The sequence below is a fragment of the Dermochelys coriacea genome, chromosome 5, assembly GCF_009764565.3.
Source record: "Dermochelys coriacea isolate rDerCor1 chromosome 5, rDerCor1.pri.v4, whole genome shotgun sequence".
In the NCBI taxonomy this organism is placed as follows: domain Eukaryota; kingdom Metazoa; phylum Chordata; order Testudines; family Dermochelyidae; genus Dermochelys; species Dermochelys coriacea.
Window position 1 is genome coordinate 45,005,833 of NC_050072.1, and position 24,701 is coordinate 45,030,533.

The 24,701-nt window shown below is 41.2% G+C and overlaps 1 protein-coding gene across 3 annotated transcripts in view; it reads left to right on the forward strand.

The window, feature by feature from the left end:
* Positions 1 to 24,701, forward strand: part of SERINC5 (serine incorporator 5) — a 60,234-nt gene that overhangs the window by 20,604 nt on the left and 14,929 nt on the right. For 2 of the 3 annotated variants that reach the window (XM_038402346.2, XM_043515358.1), the window contains exons 2-6: positions 9,396 to 9,563; positions 18,226 to 18,404; positions 18,736 to 18,818; positions 22,591 to 22,684; positions 24,331 to 24,542. In XM_038402346.2, coding sequence (XP_038258274.1) covers positions 9,396 to 9,563; positions 18,226 to 18,404; positions 18,736 to 18,818; positions 22,591 to 22,684; positions 24,331 to 24,542 — 736 coding nt within the window. Of the gene's footprint in view, positions 1 to 6,269; positions 6,291 to 9,395; positions 9,564 to 18,225; positions 18,405 to 18,735; positions 18,819 to 22,590; positions 22,685 to 24,330; positions 24,543 to 24,701 lie in introns of those variants that run through there. The other variant, XM_043515357.1, reaches the window with a different exon arrangement.

The window sequence follows — 24,701 nt, forward strand, 5'->3', positions numbered from 1 at the left end:
ACCTGGGGAGTAGGTCAGTGGCTGATTTTTCTGCATTTCAGAGCTGGCAACCCTACTACTACAATAGACAATATTCTTGTCCTTTGGAGATGGACTCCATATAAGAAATGCTGGTTCTCCAGCCGTATTGCACTTGGAGACACTGCTAGCCTGAATTAGTTTTAAAAAGGAGTGAAAATTAGTTTCACCTCCATCACTGCTTACCTCCCCTCCTCCACCTGGCAGATTTTTGTGGCTTTCCAGTCCGTTTTTCTCCCTCCCTTGTTGTATGGATCATTAGTAAGAGATTAAACTAGTTATATGGGGCAAATGGCAAAATCTGGTTGTCACAGGTTAAAGTAAACTGCATCTCTATCTCTACCCCTATCCCTCCAGCATTCATAGTCCTACTCCAGGAGTGCCCAGTCAGGTTTCCAGATATCTGTGGACAGGGACCTTTGTCCCACTCCCTTTTGACCAGAGGTTTTTAAGGCTGCAGAGCTTCCTGCCTTACCCTGCAATATCCCTAGCAAGCCAGTCTGCCTGAAGGCCAGTGCCTGCACTTCACTTTCTCTCTTAGGGCTCTGACCCTGTCAGGGTTCCTTCCCCACTCTGAACTCTAGGGTACAGATGTGGGGACCTGCATGAAAGACCCCCCCCCCAACCTTATTCTTACCAGCTTAGGTTAAAAACTTCTCCAAGATACAAACTTTTGCCTTGTCCTTGAACAGTATGCTGCTGCCACCACCAAGCGTTTTAAACAAAGAACAGGGAAAGAGAGCACTTGGAGACATCTTCCCCCAAAATATCCCCCCAAGCCGTACACACCCCCTTTCCTGGAGAGGCTTGAGAAGAATATCCTAACCAATTGGTTACAAAATCATCAAAGACTCAAACCCCTGGATCTTGGAACAATGGAAAAATCAGTCAGATTCTTAAAAGAAGGATTTTATTAAAAAAAAAAAAAAGGTAAACATCTCTGTAAAATCAGGGTGGAAAATACTTTACAGGGTATTCAGATTCAAAACACAGAGACTCTCCCTCTGGGCAAAACCTTAAAGTTACAGAAAATGGGAATAAACCTCCCTCTTAACACAAGGAAAATTCACATAAAACAAAAGATAAACTAATCTGTCTTGCCTGGTTTACCTGTGCTGGTTGCAGTATTGGAGACTTGGCTTAGGATGAGTTGGAGAAGATGGATTTCTGCATGGCCTTTCTCAGTCCCAAGAGAGAACAACCATGTAAATAAAGAGCACAAACAAAACCTCCCCCCCCTCCCCCCGGCACAAGATTTGAAAGTATCTTGTCTTATTGGCCCTTTGGGTCAGGTGCCAGGCGGGTTAGCTGAGCTTAACCCTTTACAGGTAATAGGATGTTGTCTCTGGCCAGGAGGTATTTTATAGCACTGTATACAGAAAAGTGGTTACTCTTCCCTTTATATTTATGACAGACCCTATTGCCAACAGTTGCATGTTATCACACAGCCCCTTCTGAGCAATGACGTATATTCTTAAGGTGAAAACAGATAAAAAAACAATAAACATTCTTATTCATGTGCTAAAAGCTTACCAGGAGTCACCCATCAGTCTTATGGGACCCGAGAAGGCCTAGTCTTTTCAACTCTTCTGCCAAGGGTTGGGTCCCCATTGGACAGAAGATCCTGTCTGCTTACTTTAAAAAAAAAAAAAAAAAAGTACTCTTTTTTCTTTTTTTGCGAATACAGACTAACACGGCTGCTACTCTGAAACCTGTCTGCTTACTGGATCAGAAAAAAAGCCAGTGTCCATTTAAACCCAGACTTTCTATGCCCAAAGCCTTTTCTTTGGGTCTCTGGACAGCCCAGTTTGAATTAGTGTAGGCAAGCCTCCCCAGGGGGTAGTACCTCTCTGGAAGTGTTAAAGGTGAGTAACTTTGGTTTAATCACCCCTGCTGTTTTTTGGCTCCTGGAGGAGCTGAGATATTCTTGCCATCTGGAACTTCATACAATCCCTGGCCCACAGTGCTACAGAAACTTAACATAATACTGTTCCCAAAGATATTGTGTGGGATTATAATTAAGCCTAAAATCTTGTCACCGATAGATATTTTTAGTAAAAGTCATGAACAGGTCACGGGCAACAATGAAAAATGGGCTTCTGTTAATGACCTGTCCTGGACTTTTACTAAAAATGTCCATGACTAAATGGGGAGCCTGGGCAGCTATGGGCAGGCTGGGAGCTCCAGGTCCCCCCTCCGCTGGCAGCCGGGAGCTCTGGGGATACTCAACAGCTCCCAGCCAGTGCTGGCTGAAGTCACGAATTCCTTGACTTCCATGACTTAATTATAATATCTGTCACAGGAGTAGATAGTGCTGTTAAATACACAGAATAAACAAATTAGAGAAAGAGAGAACCAGTTTCTTCAATCTTTCAATTATCATGACTTTGGAGCTACTTGTAACAATAATAGGTTTAAAAAAATCAATATTTATATTTTTAAGTTAGTGGTTTCCCTTTAATACAAAGATGTCAAGATTATCCTTTTTCTAGAAATACGTAGCTAATCAAGATATTTTTCTTCATTCCTATAGCTGTCTAGTCTTGTAGTTTAGACTGCTTTATTGTTTAATCTGTTTACACTTCTTCCCCAACCCTGTTCTGAAGTGGCTACTTAGTGACATTCCAGTTTTGGAACAGCCACTCTGTCTCAGTTTCAGAATAAGTATTGCATAAGAACAGGGCTAGTACAATTAAAAGGCAAAGAAACCCTTTGATGGGAATGGAAGCAGGTGCAAACCTTACTTGTACTGGCTTAGGTGAGTCTCAGTAATGAAGAGACTCTCCCATCAGGAGGGAGGAGATGTGCTGGGTCATTACTGCAAGATGTATTAGCATAGGGAAAGTATTTTCAAAAATATATTTGATTTGCCCAAGGCAACACAGTAAATCAGTTTTGATGCTGACATTAAAACTACTCTTACTTGAAAAGGAATCCTTGCATATAAAAGGGCTTTAGCAGAAACTTGCACACTTCGTTGCATTTAGGATCCTTTGTTTAAAATGAAAAGGAGTACTTGTGGCACCTTAGAGACTAACAAATTTATTAGAGCATAAGCTTTCGTGAGCTACAGCTCACTTCATCGGATGCATTTGGTGGAAAAAGAAGAGGAGAGATTTATATACACACACACACACACACACAGAGAACATGAAACAATGGGTTTATCATACACACTGTAAGGAGAGTGATCACTTAAGATAAGCCATCACCAGCAGCAGGGGGGGGAAAGGAGGAAAAACCTTTCATGGTGACAAGCAAGGTAGGCTAATTCCAGCAGTTAACAAGAATATCAGAGGTTTCAGAGTAGCAGCCGTGTTAGTCTGTATTCTCAAAAAGAAAAGGAGTACTTGTGGCACCTTAGAGACTAACAAATTTATTAGAGCATAAGCTTTCGTGTGCATCCGATGAAGTGAGCTGTAGCTCACGAAAGCTTATGCTCTAATAAATTTGTTAGTCTCTAAGGTGCCACAAGTACTCCTTTTCTTTTTAAGAATATCAGAGGAACAGTGGGGGGTGGGGTGGGAGGGAGAAATACCAGGGGGAAATAGTTTTACTTTGTGTAATGACTCATCCATTCCCAGTCTCTATTCAAGCCTAAGTTAATTGTATCCAGTTTGCAAATTAATTCCAATTCAGCAGTCTCTCGTTGGAGTCTGTTTTTGAAGCTTTTTTACCTGCTTGTCACCATGAAAGGTTTTCCTCCTTCCCCCCCCTGCTGTTGGTGATGGCTTATCTTAAGTGATCACTCTCCTTACAGTGTGTATGATAAACCCATTGTTTCATGTTCTCTGTGTGTGTGTATATAAATCTCTCCTCTGTTTTTTCACCAAATGCATCCGATGAAGTGAGCTGTAGCTCACGAAAGCTTATGCTCTAATAAATTTGTTAGTCTCTAAGGTGCCACAAGTACTCCTTTTCTTTTTGCGAATACAGACTAACACGGCTGCTACTCTGAAACTTGTTTAAAATAAAACTACTGAATCACAAGCATACTGATGTACCCTGCCATTTTATTGTTCCAACAGAACTAAAGGTTTTTACTGTGTAAAATGCTAGTAGGAAGATTCTGAAGGTTGTTAAACTGAAGTGTAAGAATGCATTGAAAAAAGAATCAAAGATTGTTGGGGATTACATTTCTTACAGCACCACTTGTTTTGAAAAACTTGATCTAAATACGTTATTTTGAAGAGAGCCATCTAGAACCAATAGTCTGGTATGACAACTAACTTTATGATGTGACATCAGTGTTGTCAGTATATTGAAGCTTTCAGAAATTAGACCTTCCACATGCACAAATAATGTTTAAATATGGGAGGTGTTCCACACGCTGAAAGTGGCAGCAAGATAAATCTAAAAGCTTATAAGTAGTCGGTCAAAATTTTTCACATTACATTTTTGTTTAAACACTAATGTTTTTTTTCATAAAACCAAAAAAATTTTGTGAAAATGTTTGACAATATCACAGTTTTCCGGAACACTATTTACTGTTAAAATTCTATAGATTTCCCCCCTCCCAAATCTTTTTTGAAATCATTATTGAATTTTTTTCATTTATGAAAATACTGATTTCAGTAGGAACAGTTTTATGCTAAATAAAAAAATATGGAGGGAAAATAGCAAAAAATTAAAAATGGGGACCATTTTGAGCCCTGCAAAATGGAAATAAACTTTGCATTTTTTTTGTTAAATGCTTTTTGACCAGCTATATTGACAATAAGCTAAATTAGAAGCCTTTCACTGATTTGGGCTGTTACTTACAGTACACTTGAAAATAAATAGCATAAGTTGAGAAAGGGTTAACTTTTACTCTGGACTTTTGGTTTCCTAGCTTTTGTCAGTTTGTATGAAAGCTTTAATACTAGCTTTTTTAAATGTTTTTTTTTTTTAAAGGCCTGGTGAACTCAATGCAAAAAATTCCTTTTAAAGACAACATATTCATGGAGAAGGGTACAGTACTGTCTATTGACTCAAGTCTAAAGCAGCAAGTCTAAACTGTGTGGTTAAATCAGCATGAAGACCAGGGATCGGCAACCTTTGGCCCTCCAGGAAAAGCCCCTGGTGGGCCGGGCCGGTTTGTTTACCTGCCGTGTCCGCAGGTTCAACCGATCACAGCTCCCACTGGCCGCAGTTGGCCGCTCCAGGCCATTGGGGGCTGCGGGAAGTGGCGCAGGAATGTATCATAAAGAAACTAAATATTTTGCACAGCAATCTTGAAGCTCACCACCTGCTCAGATGCGTTTCTCATAATGGTTAAATGGAATATTTTGTGGCATTTCTGAGACGCTTTTTCCACCAAAAGACATCTTGCTAAATTGAGATGTTCTGTGAAAACAGCAGGGAGAAGGAGCCCGCTGTACGGCTCCAGTCCTGCAAATACTTACACACATGCTTAACATTTACTACCATGAGTAGTTCCACTGACTTCATCAAGGTACTCACGGTCATAAAGTTCAGCATGTGTGTCAGTCTTTACTGTTTTGGGGGCCTAACATGGTAAATTGGTTTTCATGCTGTTTAAATCAAGTAGTGCATCTCTTTCTGAGTTGAAGTAGGGTGGGAGTTCAGAGTTATACTGGGTTTGCATATATTAGAAAAATGGGTCAAGGTTAGGATGGGGTGTGTTAACGAACCTTGATCTAACCATCATTGTCTAGCAGTGTGATGCTATTTACCTTGACTGAGTTAGGAATCCAGGGTATGCCCCATCATGCTCAGTGGAGGCGACTAGTATTGCACTGTGTCCATGCAAGGAAAAAAGGTAGTTAGATCAATTAGCTAATTATTTTTATATATTTTTTTAATAGTGTAGAAAAGTTCCCATACAGTTTCTGTACTGCTGTCACAAATGTGTGTCTCCAGCAAACTAACTGCCATCAGCAGAAGGATTAAAATGCCAATCTTAGTGAACTTTCTATTTTCAGGTTTCAGAGTAGCAGCCGTGTTAGTCTGTATTCGCAAAAAGAAAAGGAATGCTTGTGGCACCTTAGAGACTAACATTTATTTGAGCATAAGCTTTCGTGAGCTACAGCTCACTTCATCGGATGCATTCTCAAATAAATTAGTTAGTCTCTAAGGTGCCACAAGTACTCCTTTTCGTTTTTCTATTTTCAAAAATACTTGAGTTCCTCTCTAGTGAGAACTGTTCCCCTTGTGAGCTCTTGGGACATACACTGAGCAAAGTGGGTGCTGATTCCTTCTAATGGTTTGTCAGATTTCATCTGTATTCACTAAAGCCCTGACTGCTCAATATAATGGTCTGAAAGATGGAGGTATGGTTATAAATATTTGTAGAAAGCCCAGGCCTTGTTTTTTGTGTAATGCTTGTAATCGCTGTCAGACTTTTCTGTGGTATGCCAATCGAAGACAGAGTACAGACATAAGATTTATTAGTGTCAGTATGAATGTATGTATGTACTCTAGCCTAATGCCTAACGCATGGAAACTAGAACTCAGCTGAAAAATATTAATCCATAATGAGTAAACTAAAATTCCTGCTTGCTTTATAAATTGAACTGTAACTATATTTTCAGTGATTGCCTTATAATTAAAGCAGTTAACTAGTGTAAAAGATGGGGAGAAACAAAACATCTCATGACTTCTTCTCGTCTCTTGTCTTTACTATGTTAATGGAATCCACTGCTACCCCACAGCAGGAAATAGGTCCTGTGGAGAATTTTTTGACCCTATAGCTGCAGTTCTCAAACTTCATTTGCACCGTGACTCCTTTCTGATAACAAATTATTACATGACCCCACGAGAGGGACTGAAGCCTGAGCCCATCCAAGCCCTGCCACTCCAGACAGGGCGGAGACACAGCCAAAGCTTGAGCCCCACCATCCTGGGTGGGTGGGGGCCAATGCCCAAGGGCGTCAGCCCCAGGCACACGGGGCCTGTAACCTGAGCCCCACTGCCCAGGGCTGGAGCCCTTGGGCTTCGGTCACAAGTGGCGGGGCTCAGGCTTCAGCTTTGCTTTGACCCCAGGTGGTGGGGCTTGGGCTTCGGCCCTGGACCCCAGCAAGTCTAACGCCAGCCCTAGTGACCCCATTAAAATGGTGTCCCGACCCACAGATTGAGAACCCCTGCCCTATAGTAATAGGAACCAGGAAGTGAGGTGAATGGAACATACTTGATATTATGATAGTGAGTACATAATTTAGATTGCATTGATCATTTGTTAACATTTTAATTCTTTGTTAGGGGTTCAAATTAGTGCTGAACTTGAAATCTGGCTTCCAAGATATAAATCTGTGAATCTTCTGTGGTCAACATATTGGTGTCAGCATCTTTCTCTCCTGGGGCAGGGACTGATTTTATTGTGTATATGGATAGCACCTTGCAAGCTGTGGGCCCTTCTGGAATACAGACAATCCTAATCAGTGTCAAACTCTGACCTGCGGCTGTTTAACTTAACCAGCTTTTTATAATTCCCATTGTTGTTTAGAATGTATTACATGACATCCTCTGAATATGATGGGTGTTTAAATATTTTTCTGAACATTGCCAACTGAACCCACAGAAGGAATGAAAAATAGTTTCCAGTATCCAGTATGTAATCTGTAATTATAATCTCTATGAATAGTGTGTTTATAATGCCTAGCACTGGAATAGCAGATGTGTTTCTGGACATGAGCGAGATTTTACTGTCAGAACTACATAGCATCTGGTTTAAAAAATGCTGTTCCCCTTCACTCTCATAAATGCCAAATTTACATACATTCCTAATCTTCAATATAACTTTAATCCCCAGGTGTTTGGATTTTTGGGTTTTTTTGGATACTTTTACTGGATACTTAAGAGAAATGGCCTCGAACTTAATATTGACTGAATGAAAAAAATTCAAGGCTTTCTTTATCCCTTTTGGTAAATTCTGAGGTATCAGGGTTTCTGTCTGCTGAATGAGTAACTTGCTATGGCTTGGCTGAATTATTTGTCTGAAGTGCCAAAGTTAGGGCTACCCACACAATTTTAATTTGATCCCCTTGTGCATATACAATATTATACAGTCTTTAATTACATGGTCACATACTATGAGACCTCTGCCTCATTTACAGTGTGGGTCAGATGATGAATGAAGCAGTGTATTTAGTGAAGGAAATTGTTTTGAGTACCTCTTTTTCATTCACTGAAAAAATTGAATAGTGAATGAGGCGGGGATCTGCAGAAGTCCTTGATCAGTCAGTGCAAACGTTGGATTTGGGGAAATGGTATAAGGCATGTGGCCACAAACCACATAATAGGATAACAAGAAATATTGAATAACTACATCTTTCACTAGGTACTCTCTCGCACACTGAATGAGGTGTGTTCCCGGAGAAAAGTAGTGTGTGATTCTTTAACTGTTAAAATGCATACACACAATGAGGCATGGCTATGTCTGTCTGAACAACTTTAACTTTGGCATTTGCTGATTTGAATGCTTCCTTTTGTAGCCATAATGTTGTTCACCTAAATTTGGGTTATTGCTGATTATGCACTCTATATCTATATATATCTATATATCTATATCTATATCTTATGACTTTAAAAAAAAAACTTTCTATTTGTGGATAATCTAAGGCTTAGATTCTAAGCACTATTTCCAGATGTACAGACACTCTTTTCTTAACCTATGTACTATATACTTTTTTAACATTAGCTTTAGTTTTTTGCTTTAAGCACAGAGAATGAATAACTGCCTGCTGGTCAAAACTTCCCTAATTCACTCAAAGCGTTTATAAAACGTTCTGAATATTTTTATACCAAAAAAGAGAGTACTCAAATAACAGGTCTGAATAAAGAGAGAGCAACTTTAGCAAGTTAACGTCAATGAAGAGTGCAGCGTGCCTTTGATAAAAGGATTTAAACACTGAATGAGAAATTGGAGTCAATCAGTACAGTTATACACAGTCTTTGTAATATAAATTAATCTCCAGTTCAGATCACAAATTAAACCATCTTGTCTTTATTTTTATTTCAGTTGCCAGAGTTGGTGCCCGTTTAGTGCAGGTCCTTTGACTTATTTCCTCTTGTGTGTGTGTGTGTGTGTGTGTGGAGGGAGGTTGTGTGTGTGTGTGTTTTGGGAGGTAGGGCGTTGTCATTGGACTGAATTTGTAGTGCTGGATCAAGTGGGAGGATGAGGCTGGTACCAGGAGCTGCCTAAGAAGGCAGAAAACATTTTTAGGATGTTAGAAGTACATTTTGTTCCTACTCTCGATTGTGGAATTATTAGAGCTCATCTTGGTTTTACCTTTCACTGGCAATCAAGCAGGCCATCGTACCTAGGATAATACATCCCCCTCCGATTACCATCTATCAGCAGCCCCAGCAAAATTAGTCAGTTTAAAATGAGGTGATGCTGTCGGAATGAATAACATTCTCTGTTTCTGCCTTTCTAGTTGGCCTGTTGCTGTGGTACTGCTGCTTGCTCCCTGTGCTGCAAATGCTGCCCCAAGATAAAGCAATCTACGAGCACCCGCTTCATGTATGCACTTTACTTCATATTGGTAACGCTCATCTGCTGTATCATGATGTCAAGAACAGTAGCTACTGAAATGAAAGAGCACGTAAGTAACAGGGGTTTTGGGTAAATTATTTCTAAAGGGAATGATGGGGCTCTTTTAATGTACCCTCATGTATAGATGGCAGAAGTGGAAGGTGAGGTTAGCCCCTCACCAGATATTTCTCTTGGTATATCCTTACAATGGGTCCTTCTTGAAGCAGAGTTCCAGTCATCTCCCTCCCTTCCCCCTTAAAAAAAAATGGAAGTGTTGTTCTGCTAATGCCTATCTCTGCCTTCCAGCTATCCATGGTTCCAGCTGGGTTTCATAAGAGAACAAAGATCTAATGACGAGCGGCCTTCTTCCTGTTTAGTTATGTGGAAACTATTTCAGTAAACACTATACAGGCTTCATTTGGATCACTTGTGGGATGATAGAACAGCAGACTGATCTTAAAGCCAGCTAACACTTGGTGGACATTCTCTTCTCAAGGGTGGGAGGAGTCTCTCACCATGATTTCTTCACTGTGGTCTTTAAACATACATTTTGCCCTTTGCTGTTTGTCAGATTGTGAAAACGAAAATGAATACTGTAAGAGCAAACAGAACTGATTCCAGTTTTCTCTCTCTATTCTCTTAAACATTCCTATTATGAGCCTCTTGTGGGTACTGTTTAAAGTCGCATCAAAGTGCGGTAGTGGGTTTAGCAGCAGAGAAAATTCAAAAGGGAAGAATAATCCTTGAAGTTTTGTGTTTTAGGGCTTGTCTACACTTGCAAGTTTCTGCGCAGTAAAGTGGCTTTTTCTGCTCAAAATGCAGATGTGTACACCCTGCCAAGCCATTTCGTGCGCAGAAATTCCTCAGTTGCAGCCCTGCAAAAAAACCACCTGGAGGAGAGTCGTAAGGCTATTTGCGCAGAGGTTCAAGTGCTCTTTTGCCAGTGTAGACACTTGATTGCTTTTGGTACTGTAATTGGCCTCTGAAGCTGTCCCATAATGCTGCAAATGACTGCTCTGCTCATTGTTTTGAACTCTGCTGCCCTGGAGACATGCACCCCTTCCCTTTCAAAGCACCATTTTTGACAGTCATTGTGTGCTGTGCTGATCTGCTCTGGGACACACAGCAAACCATTAGTGTTGAATGCTCCTGCTGTTGAACATAGAGGTGTTGGGGGGGGGGGAAGGAGAGGGAGAGATTGCTGTGCAGAGCGCACAGGGATGGAGGGGGGCGGGGGGCAATGTCAGGATTTCTCAGTCTCCCTGCCTCAGGACTGGTTGCTTCCTGCCACTGTGTGAACTTACGAAAAAGACAGCATACTGACACACTCCCTGTCCCCAAAACACACTGTGTCTCTCCCACCCTCCATACACACGCACACCCTGTTGCACATTCTTCTCCCCCACCACTTCAGTTGAAAAGCAGCTGGCAATGTAGTAGGATGCCCCTGGAACAATGGGATTGGGGAAACCTGCATCATTGGACACTGTGCCTGCCCTATGAGGCATTGTAAACCCTTCCCAAAGCACACTGCGGCCAGTGGGATAGTTACCACAGCACTGCTGTCTTTGCCATTACAAGAGCTACTAATGTGATGTGCCCCAGCGTCACGAGCACAGTGTGGACATGCAGCAGCGGTTTAATTCCAGTGTTTTAATAAGTGGTATAACTTGTGGCACAGAAACTTGCCAGAGTAGACATACCCTAAAAAGCGGAGGGGGCTAATTGTGATTGAACATGGTTTTATGTTCTTTAACTCTCTTGTGAAGGGGAGCTAAAACTCGTGCACGGAATCCTTTCATAAGAAGGGTTCCTTGTTCAAGTGTTTGAGTCGTCGTGTTCCTGTAGTCGCTACTCATCGGACGCTACCCAGACATTGTTCAGCTCTTTAAAGCTTCAAAAGTATACAGGCAACTGTGGCCTAAAATGGTTCTTAAAATTAAGCTTCTGTCACAGCCCTGGTCAAGCTCCCCTGCTGGACACTCTGCAGGCTGCTTTTTGGGCCTATACGCAGGGCCTGTGTGCTTTTAAGCTTCCTGGGTCAGAGCCAAGGCCTAGCACAGCCTCTGACTTTGCATTCCTGGGCACACTCTTGGGGTGCAGCTCTTCCGTCTACTACCCCTTTCTGAGAGCCAAGATCTGGCAGCCTGGGCACCATAACTAGTGCTGGTTCCCTTTTCCAGAGCAACAGTCTTGTGGGTACTCTGGCTTACAGTTTACTACTTCAGGGACACATAGCTGAGGCACAGAACATACACAAACTTTTCAAAAGTTCTTGTGGTGGTGTGGTTTGGCCACTTAAGGGTAGTTGTGTTTAAGGTTGTTGTGCCCACCCTTGGTCACGTGGCATGGCCTTAAGATTTTTGGGAGGTTTCAATGTAGACAAAGGCAGGTAAAGGAAGCAGTCACTGGGAATAATCTGCATTTGGAGAAAAACTCTGCTTTCAATCCTCTAAAGACCTGGGATCTTGTAGAGAGGGTGGGGCAAGATTCCCTCTCCCATGCAACGAGAACCAGCTCTGGGAAAGAGGGCTGTCCATATGCTGCCTCTTCGCTCCGAACAGAGTCACATACCAGCCGTTGGAAGGTTGCTACCAGCTGAGCTCTTCCAGGCCAGGGAGAAAAAAGGGAGTAAGGTAAAAAGGGGCCAGCTGCAGGCAAGCCTGTTTGAAACTCCGGTTGGCCAGAGGTAACAAGCAGAGTTACCAACGAGTTGCTGTGGGTCTCCTGTGCCAAGGAGAGAGAAGCTGGGTAGGATATTTTCCCTTCCTCCTTGTCCAGGCCCAAGAAGGGCTGGGAAGTCCCCTGAGCCTAAAGGAAAGGACTTGATCGAAAGTTTACAGGGTCTGCAAAATACAGTTCAAAATTTAAACCACACAAGACAAAGTCGTGGCCCTTCATTGTCCTGGTAACAGGCAAAACTACTTTTTTTTTTTTTTTTTTTTAAATGTGGTCTTCTAAAGTTCCCATTAACCAAGGTTGCCAGGCTTGTCTTAATTTCTCCCCACTCAAATACAGGAGAAGAGTGTGTTCAGTCTTTGTTCAAAAGAATAAGACACCATTCATACTAGACAGGACACAGTCCTCTTATCCAAGTGGGGCTGGTAAATCCTGAGCCATGTTTCAAGTTTGAGCCACCAATAGAAGTTATAAAAACAGCAAAAGGGGCCTCATGGCAATATTAAAAAAAGCACACAAATAAACATAAAACTAAATTAGATATTAAAAGAAATGTGGAATCTGAATCCTTTGTCTATGGTTTGTTAGCTTCAAAATAATTAAATTCAATTTAATTACTTTATTTAAAATATTTTACATGAATGTATTTCGTTATTTTATTTTAATTTTGGAATCTGATTATTTTAGTTTGCTGTATATGTAATGACTAATTATAGTACAAATACTATTAGGTTTGTATAGTAAATGTTTTTTAAATGAATGATCGCTATAACAACGTGATATGCAAAATAAACATTGTTGCATTGATAAGTTTTCATTTTTGTTTTTATATAAAAACAGTTTATTTTTCAATATTTCTCTTCTGTCCACTGACTGTGTGCCTAAACCAGAGTTTAACATCTCTTGTCCTCAAGGATCTCCAACCATCCAGGTTCTTGTTCCAACCAGCAAATAATTTCTATTAAAATCTATATGCAGTGCAAACTGGTGGAATTCTCACGTGCCCTAGAATTTAGTATGAATTTGCATATGTAAGTGTTTCAAATGCAATGTTAAGCAGTGTACATTTTAAAACCAACTATTAAGTGCTGGATTTAAAACCTGGACTATTGGATGTCTGTCGCCAAGGAACAATGATGAGTCCCTCTCTTAAGCAATGACCTAACACACCACCTTGAATCTCACTCTTTGTGCAGTAACTCTCACTCTTAAGGATGGCCGACCCTTGGCATCTCTGGATCTGCTCTTTTTTTTTCCTCCAGCCAGCTTCCTTTAACTTTGGCGGGTTGCTTTCAAAGACATCTCTCCCTCCAAGAGCCTGTGCCTGGGTTCCTCCTGAGAGTTCTTCCTCTGAGTGTCTCGGGCTCTGTGTTTTTTAAGATCCAGAGCTAACACCAAATCTTTGTTCAGCTTCTGGGGGAATTCCACTCCTTCATCCCCCGACCCTTGCAGAGAAATTTGCTGAAGCTAAGAGAATTAGTTTTCTCCACACCATTGTCCCAAGGTGTTCCAGTTTGAATGGGAGCCATTTAGCGACCTTCCATTGTCCCTGGACTGGGAGACACCTGACTCAGCTCTGACAGCACATGGTGAATTCCACATACGCTGAGACCTGTTGTAAAATTTATGTCAACATATCTGTCACTCGGGTGTGAAAAAGTCACACTCCTGAGTGATGTAGCTATGTTGACCAAAGCCCAAGTGTAGATATAGCTAGGTTGACAGACAAATCTTCCATCAACCTAGCTAATGTTGCTGAATGAAGTGGTGTTCCTACAGTGACACAACCCTTCTGTCGCTGTGGGTTGTGTCTAAGCTGTTGGGTTATGCTGGCATAGCTACAGCACTGTAGCTTTCCTGCTATCATTCCTGTAGTATAGACTTCAGAGTAGCAGCCGTGTTAGTCTGTATTCGCAAAAAAGAAAAGGAGTACTTGTGGCACCTTAGAGACTAACAAATTTATTAGAGCATAAGCTTTCGTGAGCTACACCTCACTTCATAGCTCACGAAAGCTTATGCTCAAATAAATTTGTTAGTCTCTAAGGTGCCACAAGTACTCCTTTTCTTTTTTGTAGTATAGACGTGACTGTGGCATTCAATGATACAGCAAGTTCATAAAATCAACCAGAATTCGTAAGGTGTACATAGATTCCCCAAATTGCCATAGCTCCTGACAGCACAACATATTAATGCATGAGATCTAAACTTTGTTTCTATTACAGAACAAAAATCTGATTCTGTTACTTAAACAGGGAGTGGATTGAATTTTCAATAATTCAGTAACATAGAACTGGAACCTATTTAGTTTCTACAGGGAATAAGCATCAAGCCTGCCTTTCTGTTTGAGTAAGGTGGTCTTAGAAGTTCAGAAGGAGTCTTCAGCCAGTGTTGCATTGGCTGCTTCACAAAGAAGGTGTGCCATGGAACACATGGTTAAAGTTGCTTCCCAGTTTAATCAGCTATTTAAATTACTAGATTGATTCTGTTCTGCTTGCCTGTAGTCTGTATGGCTGATTAATATAGGCATATTGTTTCTCCTTGATCTCTGGCTTTTTTTAAAACACTTTAGTTTGCCAGAGTTCATGTACTATCTTAATTGCTTGACCGGAACTAGATTTTCATTTGTGGGAAGCTTGAATGGAGAGAAATTGAACAGAAAACTCAATTTCTTGGATTATAAAGACAATTTACATGTTTATGCCAAAAATTCATAAAATCCATTTCTTTTATTAGTAAGGCTTTAATACAATTTGTGTCTCCAACAAAACAAATATTCTAATCAAAACAGTAAACTGTTTCAGGGTCTCTAAGCAGCCCTCAACAATATGATTTTCAGTAATTCCAATTTCTCTGCCTGTTCTTTTGCCTTGAAGGCTCAGTGGTGGGAAGAAATGGCACAAAACAGGAGGAGTTAGTGTGAACCGGAAAGATAGTTGCTCTTTAAATTAAGAGTATTGGATGGCTTTGAATGAAAAATAAAGAGAGCCTAATTTCATACACTTCATCTATTCTTTAAATTAGTAATAAAGCATGTTCTGGGATGTTTAAAGTTCAAAAGCTTCAACAGTTAATTAAGCCCAGCCTCAGCAGGGTGCACCTTCAAATTCTCTGCCCAGATTGGGAAACTGAGACATTAATTATGGACTGATATTTAGCAACCTCTGAAACCAGGCCATAAACAAACTATAGTTCTCCAATATTTGTATAGGCTGACCATCTGTTAAAAATAGAGAGCTCATGAATTTTAAAACCTAGTCCAATGTTTTATTGGTCTGTATATCTGGTACGTGACTTTGTGCCTGCTCTATCAATTTAGAGATCAAATACTCCTTTTAATATTGTGAACATCCCCTCCCCTTTCATGTGGAGCGAATATTACCCTTTCTAACTCACCTTTTGAAATTTTATTGATTTGATGATGCCATTTGAATGTTGTGCCAACCTGGCTTCTACATTTGCTTTAAATTTTACCAAGTCTGAAGCGGTTCTATATCATTTGCCTTAGTCGCATATCTGTTTACTCAATGATACCTAAGACGCTTGTCTTGGGAGGCACAGCTACAAGTGAGAGCGCAAACTTGTGTTTGCGAAACTAAACTATCTGGTATGTTTGGAAAAAAATGTTCAAATATAGTTTTAAAACTTTCAGTTTAATAAGAATGTTTGTCTACCCCATGCACGTTGGGGAACTCACTACTTTGCATGCTATCTAGGAAAACAAATCACAGCATTGCCTATTTTAGTAGTTTGTATCGGAGTAGCATGTATGGACACTAATCGGTGCTCTGTTCTGGGCACTGTACAAGCTCACAGGAAAAACTATCCCTGCCCCAGTGAGCTTCAATCTAGGTTGTGACAAGACTCAACAGGTGGATGAAACAAATGCCATTGGGGGTAGAGGGAGGATATAGTGGCAGTAAAATCAATCAAGTTATGGTACGATAAGCAGGTATCTGTTTACCACCCGTCTAGCTGGTATTGTTCTGTGGGCATCGTGTCTGAGATAAGTCTAAGGACTTGAAAACATAAGCAGCGAGTTATACGGGCCTGTGGTGCCCATGCTTCTCCAATATTCAGGAACGTGGGCCCGGCTCCACAAATGTTTGTGCTCTGAAAATTATAAGCTGTCCTGGCCATAGGACAGACCAGGGCAACTGCCGCGGGCCTCATGGCCTGGGGGGTTAACAGGGGGCCTGGCACTGACAGCAGCAAGTGACCCGGCCCCAACCTGCCCTTCTCCGCCCTGCCCTGTCTGGCTGATTGGCCTGTAGTTATCCAGGTAATCACATTTACCCTTTTGAAATATTCACACAAATTTAGCTTTCTTCCAGTCCTCTGTAACTTCCCCAGTGTTCCAAGACCTATTGAAAATGAACATTCATTTTCCATGGAGCTCCTTAGCCAGCTCTTTAAAAACTCTCAGATGCAAAGTATCTGGACTTGCGGATTTTTAAAATGTCTGATTTTAGTAGCTGCTCTTTAACATCCTCTTGAGTTGGAATGGAAAATATTTCATCATATGATATGATTATATTACTCTGTTTTTCCCAAATACAGAACAGAAATATATTTATTGAACACTTGTGCCTTTTCTGTATTACTGTTGAAGATTCTACAATATCTGTCTAGTAATGGACCAATACTATTAAGATGGTTTTTGTTCCTAATACACCTCAAAAACTCCTTATTGTCCTCAATTCTGCATTGCCATAGTCATATGATACATTAACCTCCTGTTGCAGAACTGTTTTTAAAAAAACCTTTCAGGCTGTGGACATTTTTGGTTGATCTGGCATGTGGATTGACTGTTGCTGGTAGCAAAGGATTACAGGTGTGACTCTCCAAAGAAAGCAAGTACACCAAACCCTCACTTGTATGCTCCTGTCATCCATTTTTGTTTACTTTTTGATTACTTGCTCAAGTAATCATGTCTTGCATGGCATACTAGCCATGTTCTGAAAGTATTTGGAGGTGAAAATCTTTCAAGAGTTACAATATGACTTGAATCTAATCATCCAGTCTTCTGTCCATTTGCTCTCTGACCCTTTCCGTTTTTTGCTTTTCGAGTTGTCATCTGGGACAAGCGAAGACCAGCATTCTTCCTTTCTTGGAGCTGCGCTGTTTCTTTATGTAGGGTATTGTCTACAACCTCGGTATGCTTCCCAGACTCACTCTCTTTCTTGAAATCATCTGAGGCTGAGCAGCTGCTGAATTTATTTTTTCCATCCTGTTCCTCTAAATCTTTGAAGAGAACATTTGCTAGGGCAAAACACTGTGTGTCAGCCTCTGTTCATGTAAGAAAAGTGAACTAATGATCCCCACTCTCATCTGATGGTGTATTGCTCTATAAGTCTCATTGGTTCCGGTTGGTGGCTCTGAGGATACAGAGAGACTTTAGTTTCCTCTAAATTAATGGTGTTTCACCCATTATAAATCCTTCTTTTGGGGATCTGCTCTAGCCATGGGGTGAGGGGGAGAGGTCTGGTCTGCATACAGAGACAGTGCACATAAATGGATAAAAGTCACAGAAACCTGCTTTTCAGGAGATATTTCGGGACTATTCAGTTCCACGTTAGTGTGGTAAACCTCTGAGGCCAGAATGTGAGAGAGAAAACAAACAACCATACAAAATCAGGGCAAGGCCTCAAAGGCAAATATTTAACAAGTGGGGAAAGGGATGGAATTTTCCTACCTTTCTGGCAATTTATTTTTAAAGAAGAGGTATCACGCCAATCTTCCTTAAAAGTGGTGAGGAGTAGGGGATTGTTCCCCTTCACCCCATATTGAGGCATTTGAGAGGAGTTAGTAGCTGTCAATTGTGGCTCCAGACTTCCAATACTTTATAATCTATGTACCACCTCACCTGTTGTATGTAGTTTACCCGTCAGTCCAGATTGATGTTTCAGTGACTCTGAACCATAACTTTTTTTAAGTGTGAAATGCATCCAATTACTTATTTTTAAGTCAGTTGTACACATGTAAACTACATAAGTGCAATCTGCTTAATTATGGTAAATCCTGTTTAATTTTCTCACTGTGTGTGTGTTTTTCAGATTCCTTTTTATGAGCACATCTGCAAAGGTATACAAGCAGGTGAAACGTGTGAGAAGCTAGTGGGATACTCTGCGGTTTATAGGGTCTCTTTTGGAATGGCGTCTTTCTTCTTTATCTTCTTCCTACTTACCATCAAAATTAACAACAGCAAAAGCTGCCGAGCATATATTCACAATGGGTAAGTTTTTTAGCTTGTTCACTTATTTTGCCCTTTTCTAAAATGAAGCAATAAATCACATTCCCTGTGTAATGCTAGATTTCCATACTTCGTTTCTTTTTGATTATGTATAGAGTTATCAAAAGAATTGAGTTAATTCTAATAGTTTGTTTGACATATGTACATAAGTGTGAATTCTAAGTTTTATTCAGACCGGTAGTGATTCCTTTGTATCAGAGAGCAGTAACCACTACTTAAGGCACAGCTGTCCTATGAAACAGACAGAACTCATGTTGAAGACTTTTTTAATTTCTTTTATAAATAATATTCCACTTTGGTTTTTGTCTTCCAGGTTCTGGTTCATTAAGCTTCTAGTTTTGGCAGCCATGTGCTCAGGAGCTTTTTTCATTCCAGATCAAGACACCTTCCTTAATGGTACAATTTTATCTTTCTGTATGCATATACCCTTTCATTTCGCTTGTATGAGTGCCTATAACCTTAACGGTAGAGACATTGGTTTTCTCCCGAAAGTTTATGCCCAAATAAATTTGTTAGCCTCTAAGGTGCCACAAGTTTTCCTCGTTCTTTTTGCTGATACAAACGAACGCGGCTACCACTCTGAAACCTGTTTTCCTTGCTACGGTAAAGCAATGATAGTGCTAGTAGCTGAGTGAATAAATGGGTTGCCGTAGTTGTTTCACTTCTTTCTTAGTTTTGTATAAATAGTTAAGAATATTTTTAACATGTTATATACACATGCGCAGGGTACGTGTGTGAACAAAAAAACAAACTTGTGCTGCCTTGCAAGTTTTTGGATTTACAGATAGTCATAACAAGTGCTGAAAAATTTAGACTCTTAGGAGTATGCAAAAATGTGTTGGGTTTTTTTCTGGCTGACATAATTAGCTTTATGCTGTGGTGTTGTAGCTGTGTTGGTCCCAGGCTATTAGAGAGGCGAAGTGGGTGAGCAAATACTTATCTGTTAACAGAAATTGGTCCAATAGAAGATATTGCATCACTCACCTTGTCTGTATAATTAGCTCTGTCATAGTCAGCTGAATACCATTACTTGCAACAGAGAGAGCTTGTTGTGTTCAGAAGGTAGTACCCTAAGCCAAGTAACACAAAACATAAAGCACACTGGAATCCTCTCGAAAACTAGCAGTGATTGACTGTAATAAGAGACAGGATCTTGTAAGCTGTGTGGAAACTAAACAAATTACATCAAGTAGTATAAAATTAGATTTCTTGCTGAGATGTTGTATTGCCAATTATTTATTGTAGATCCTGTTTATATAGTAGTGTCTGAAACCGTTTTTGTTAATTGGGAATATAAATTGGTAGCAGTTACTGTCACCAACTCTGAGAGTGGTTTGAGAATGTTTTCTCAACCATATGTAAATGTCAGCTTTGGGGGGAAGATTTTAAAATACTTTAGGGAGTTAGGAGCAAAAGTCCCACTGAAATTCAGTGGGATTTGTGCTCCTAAATATAGCCCTGCACTGATACAAAATTCACATCCGTGGATATGGATATCTACATATATAAAGCCGGTATCCACAGAGCTGCAGGGCTCTACCATGAACCACAGTGGGAAAAGTAGCTGTATGTCTGGCTGCCCTGGCATGGCAGTACTACTCCCAGCCCTGCCCACTAGCACCACCAGGGACAGCTCCACCCCAGTTTCATGAGGCTGAAGTTGGTTACGTATTTCTTGTTCCTTAATCTTTAAACACTCACTGTATTAGAAAGTGATGGAATTCTAAAATATTACTATTTGGAGGCATTAGTGATTCCAGGTGTGCCTCAGTGACCCTTTCCACTGTACTGATTCTCTGGAGTAACATGAACGTGTGTAAGTGGAGAAAAAGTGGCTCTTGAGTCAGGACATAAACAACAATCTTTTGATGATCCTAGACAGGAAACAACACTTTCCCCCAGTCTGTTTTGCACAGAAAAAATCAAGAACTATGTGCTGGTCTCTTTTGTGTCAATGTCTTAGGGAAGGGTGTTGGAAAGTTCCTTCAATCCCTTCTACAAACAGGAGGCATCTGCTGCATACTCCACCTCCCAGAAGTTTCTGTAGCTCTTCCCCTCTTCTTCTATTTAAATACAATTTTATATATGTATTACCACTGCTCCCTGCCCCATCAGTTTGGCTGGGGAGGCATCATGTGCAACTGCATGGTTTGCATGGCCCTATTACTAGCTTTGTGTGTGCGTGTACACATATTAGCTGCAATGTAACATTCTGTGATAGGTGTGGTTCTTACTTGGAAATCTAGGTACCTAGTTACTGAGTAGGGGTGAGGAGCCTACCAGTCTTCTCCCCCTCCCCCTCACATACACGCAGCCCATTCACACCTTCAGTTTTGTACTCCACTTTGACATTTTTACAGAAGAACTACATGCTCATTAAACTAGTACAATAGCTTATCAAAACTGACAGACAAATGATGTTACTTGAGTACATTCAATCTAACAAACCATAATGCTACAGTACAACAAATGTGTATAACTCTGCCCAGAGCAAAGTAAACTAACACTGCTATTGTTCAGCTCTTGTAAGTCAAGGTAAGTTTTCTTGGCAAAATACTACTTGGGTCACAGTTAAAGTTCACTAGCACATTCCCTAGCTATAAATTGTTAGTGCGGATAGCTGACTGTCTATAGTTATAGCCTAAGGGTCAAATGTTGAGTGAGAGAAGACCCCATTATACACCTGTATTACTAGATGCATTTCCAAACTATAGGACATACAATGACTCCAAATGAGCCTTTAGGTTTCCTTTAGAGCAGTGGTTTTCAAACTTTTTTTTTTTTTCTGGCAACCCAGTTGAAAATGGATCTCCATGATCCAACAGAGCTGGGGATGAGGGGTTTGGGGTATGGGAGGGGGCTCTGGGCTGGGGCAGGGGTTTGGGGTGCAGGATGGGGTCAGGGATCCGGGGGTGCAGGCTCTGGGGTGGGGCTGGGGATGAGGGGTTTGGGTGCAGGAGGGGACTCTGGGTTTCGCAGAGGCTCAGGGCTGGGGCAGGGGGTTGGGGATTGGGGCGCAGGCTTACCTCGGGTGACTCCCGGTCAGTGGTGCAACGGGGGTGTGAAGGCAGGCTTCCTGCCTGTCCTGGCACCGCAAACCGTGCTGTGTCCCAGAAGCAGCCAGCAGCAGGTCCAGCTCCTAGGTGGAGGCACGCATGTGCCTCCGCATGGCTCTCACCCACAGGCATATTCCCCCCCCTCCCCCAGCGTTTGGGGTGGGGGCAGCGCACGGAGCCCTGTGCCCCCTCCCCCCCACATAGGAGGCAGACCCGCTTCTGACCACTTCTGGGCCCCAGCGCAGTGTCAGAATAGGTAGGGACCAGCCTGCCTTAGCTGGGCAGCACCGCTGACGGGACTTGTAACAGCTGGGTCGGCGGTGCTGACCAGAGCTGCCGCGACCCATTGCCTTACGTTCCGTTACCCAGTGGTGACCCGTAGCTTGAAAACTGCTGCTTTAGAGCTTTTAGTTTTGCACAAAAATCCGGTGTCTGGTCAGGATGCAGATTGACCACTCTGGAAAGGAAGTGACAAAGAATTACTCACATGTGGCTTTTGCTGTGACCCAAAGGCTATGTTATCATGTATGTCCATGATATTCACATCCAATTTTGATTTAAACCAGTCACAGGTGAATGCGGAGGATTGTGGTAGCTGTGGGAGTGTCTAGGAACACTTTTTTTTTTATTCCTACAAATATGAATAAATAAGTTTTTTCCCCCTTATTTTTACATCTGTGTAATTTTGAATCTAGTGATAGTCATTTTCAGCTTCAGGTTCCTCAAGAATTTTAGGTTTTAGGACATGTAAACTGATGCCACCACTTTTCTGCATCATATACCAAGATTTCAGTAGCTTCTCTTCATATACAGTAACCTTCTCCACAAAAACTCTTCAGGTTAATGAACTTGTAGTGGATATTCTAGAAGGTGTGGAGTGCCATAAACTGAATCATGTGCATCAGTCAGCTTTGATGGATGTAAAATTGCACTGGTCTTTCAAATGACCTCTGCCATTTTCAGGAAGGTCTCTAGTCAAGGTTAATTGAGATGTCTTGATGAGCTGTATAATGGTTTCACTGCATAGACTTTTGCCCTGTTACCTCAAAGCTTCGTTTATCTAAGCTCTCAAATTCAACATAATTGGAAATTGATCTTCTTTCCCCTTGCAGCCTGGCGCTATGTAGGTGCAGCAGGAGGATTCCTTTTTATACTCATTCAGCTTATCCTGCTTGTGGAGTTTGCACACAAATGGAATAAAAACTGGTATGTGTCTGGCAATCAATCAGTTGTATAATGTATTGTATTGCAATCCTTCTTTAAATGCATGTTTTTATTAACAGAAAACTAACCACAGTATTTAAAAATACCACGGACATTATTTTATGATGGCAGGCAACTATACTTAAAGAAGATACAGTACTCCCCAACTTTAAGTCTTTTTCTACTCTTTACTCACTCTCCTTTTTCCCCATTTTGGATGCCATTTCTCTCCCTCTTATTTATGACCTCTTGTTGCTTTGTATTTGACTGAAATAGTTCTGTTTCCAATAAATAGTAATAGTGCTTCAAGGACCCCATCATTTAAGCCTCTTCACTTCTGTATCAATATAATCCATTTTTGATAAAACGGAGTGGATCCATACAGCATAGCCACAGCACTCAAGCAGTGATGTAAACTGGTGGATCCTGTTTTTTGTTTTCATGCAAGCTTATAGACACACCTCAGCCTAGTTTTTAAATAAGAGGTGAGCCACTTGTTTCCACCCAACTCTACAATTTTCCTTGATCAATCCCCTTGCCCAGCCTCTTTTGTATAGGATTGATTTCCCATTTGTGTAGCTTTGGCACCTTCCTTCCCTGCCCCATTAATATTTTAGAACTCTTAAATCATACACAAACACAAAATCCCCTCCCTTTTGCTATTCCCTGCCCATCCATTCCTCTGTCTTCCTCTGTTCTTTTGTTTTCATAGTTATCCTATTAGCTTGTAGAAAAGGTTTAAAACCCTCTGCTCTCTTCCTTTTCTACCCGATAACCGTTTTCCTGAGGATAGGATGAAATGTGTTCTCTTGTCACAGCACAACCACTGCTGCCAATAAGTAACTGTAGCAGAACCCCAATGCTGTCAGTGTGACTGAAAGGAGACTTCCAGCAGTGGCGTATAACTCAAAGGCACCATCTGAGTTACAGATTTTTGTAAACCATTTTGCAAATCATTTCTGCCCTGTTAGCACAGACAACCTTTTGTACTGGATGATGCTGTCTGATACTTTGTTCCCCCAAGATCAGTTCTTGGGGGGTGGGTGGGAGTGGGGGGGTAGGGAATTCAGGATTCAATAAAACTTGTAGGATACAGAGAGCCAAAAGACGGGAGAATGGTTGAATGGACAAAACTGTTGTAGTGGCAGGAGGATAAGAATAGCTGCAGTGTATTTAACAGTGGTTTTCCAGGGCTTATGTAATGGAAGAACTTCACTAATGAACTGGGACCTGGAAGGGTCATCCTTGGCTCCAGTCAAGGAATCCCCTATTAGCTAGGAGCTACGATTACAACAGTGTCAAAGATTTGCAGATGGCTCAGTCTAAGCTGTTCCAAATTTTCAGAATCTTGTAGGCTATATTTATGGAAATAGCCAGGCATTAAAACATCAGTGTAAAGTCTTGATATATGATAAACACTAGCATTATGGAATGTTTTATAGATCCTGGTGATAGCAAATGAATCCAGCAAGGCAACTATATTTGTAAAATACCCAGAAGTCACAACCTATACTGCTGAAACAATGTATGTACTATAGAGAGCAAAATGCTGACTTTTGTGCAGCTCTAATGGTCATATAAGCTATCTCGATAAGGAGTATATGTTCCATATTTTTCTATAGCTAATATATTTTCTTTCTTACAAACAGGACTGCAGGCACAACGCATAATAAACTATGGTATGGCTTACTAGCTCTGGGCACTCTTGTCTTGTACTCCGTTGCTGTGGGAGCCCTGATTTTGATGGCTGTCTTTTACACGCGCTCTGAGGGCTGCACATACAACAAGATCCTGCTTGGTGTAAACGGTGGCCTGTGCATTCTTATTTCATTGGTAGCTATCTCACCCTGTGTCCAAAGTCGTAAGTGTGCTTATTAAATCTTTGTGTGTTGTTTGTTTTGTTTGGAGATGGGACAGCTTGAGAGTTCTCTGGAGCCTACTGCTGGTTATCAGACTTAGCAAGGCTTATGTCATCGGGTACTGACGCTGTATGTGTATACCTTTCTCGCGTGTTTGTCTC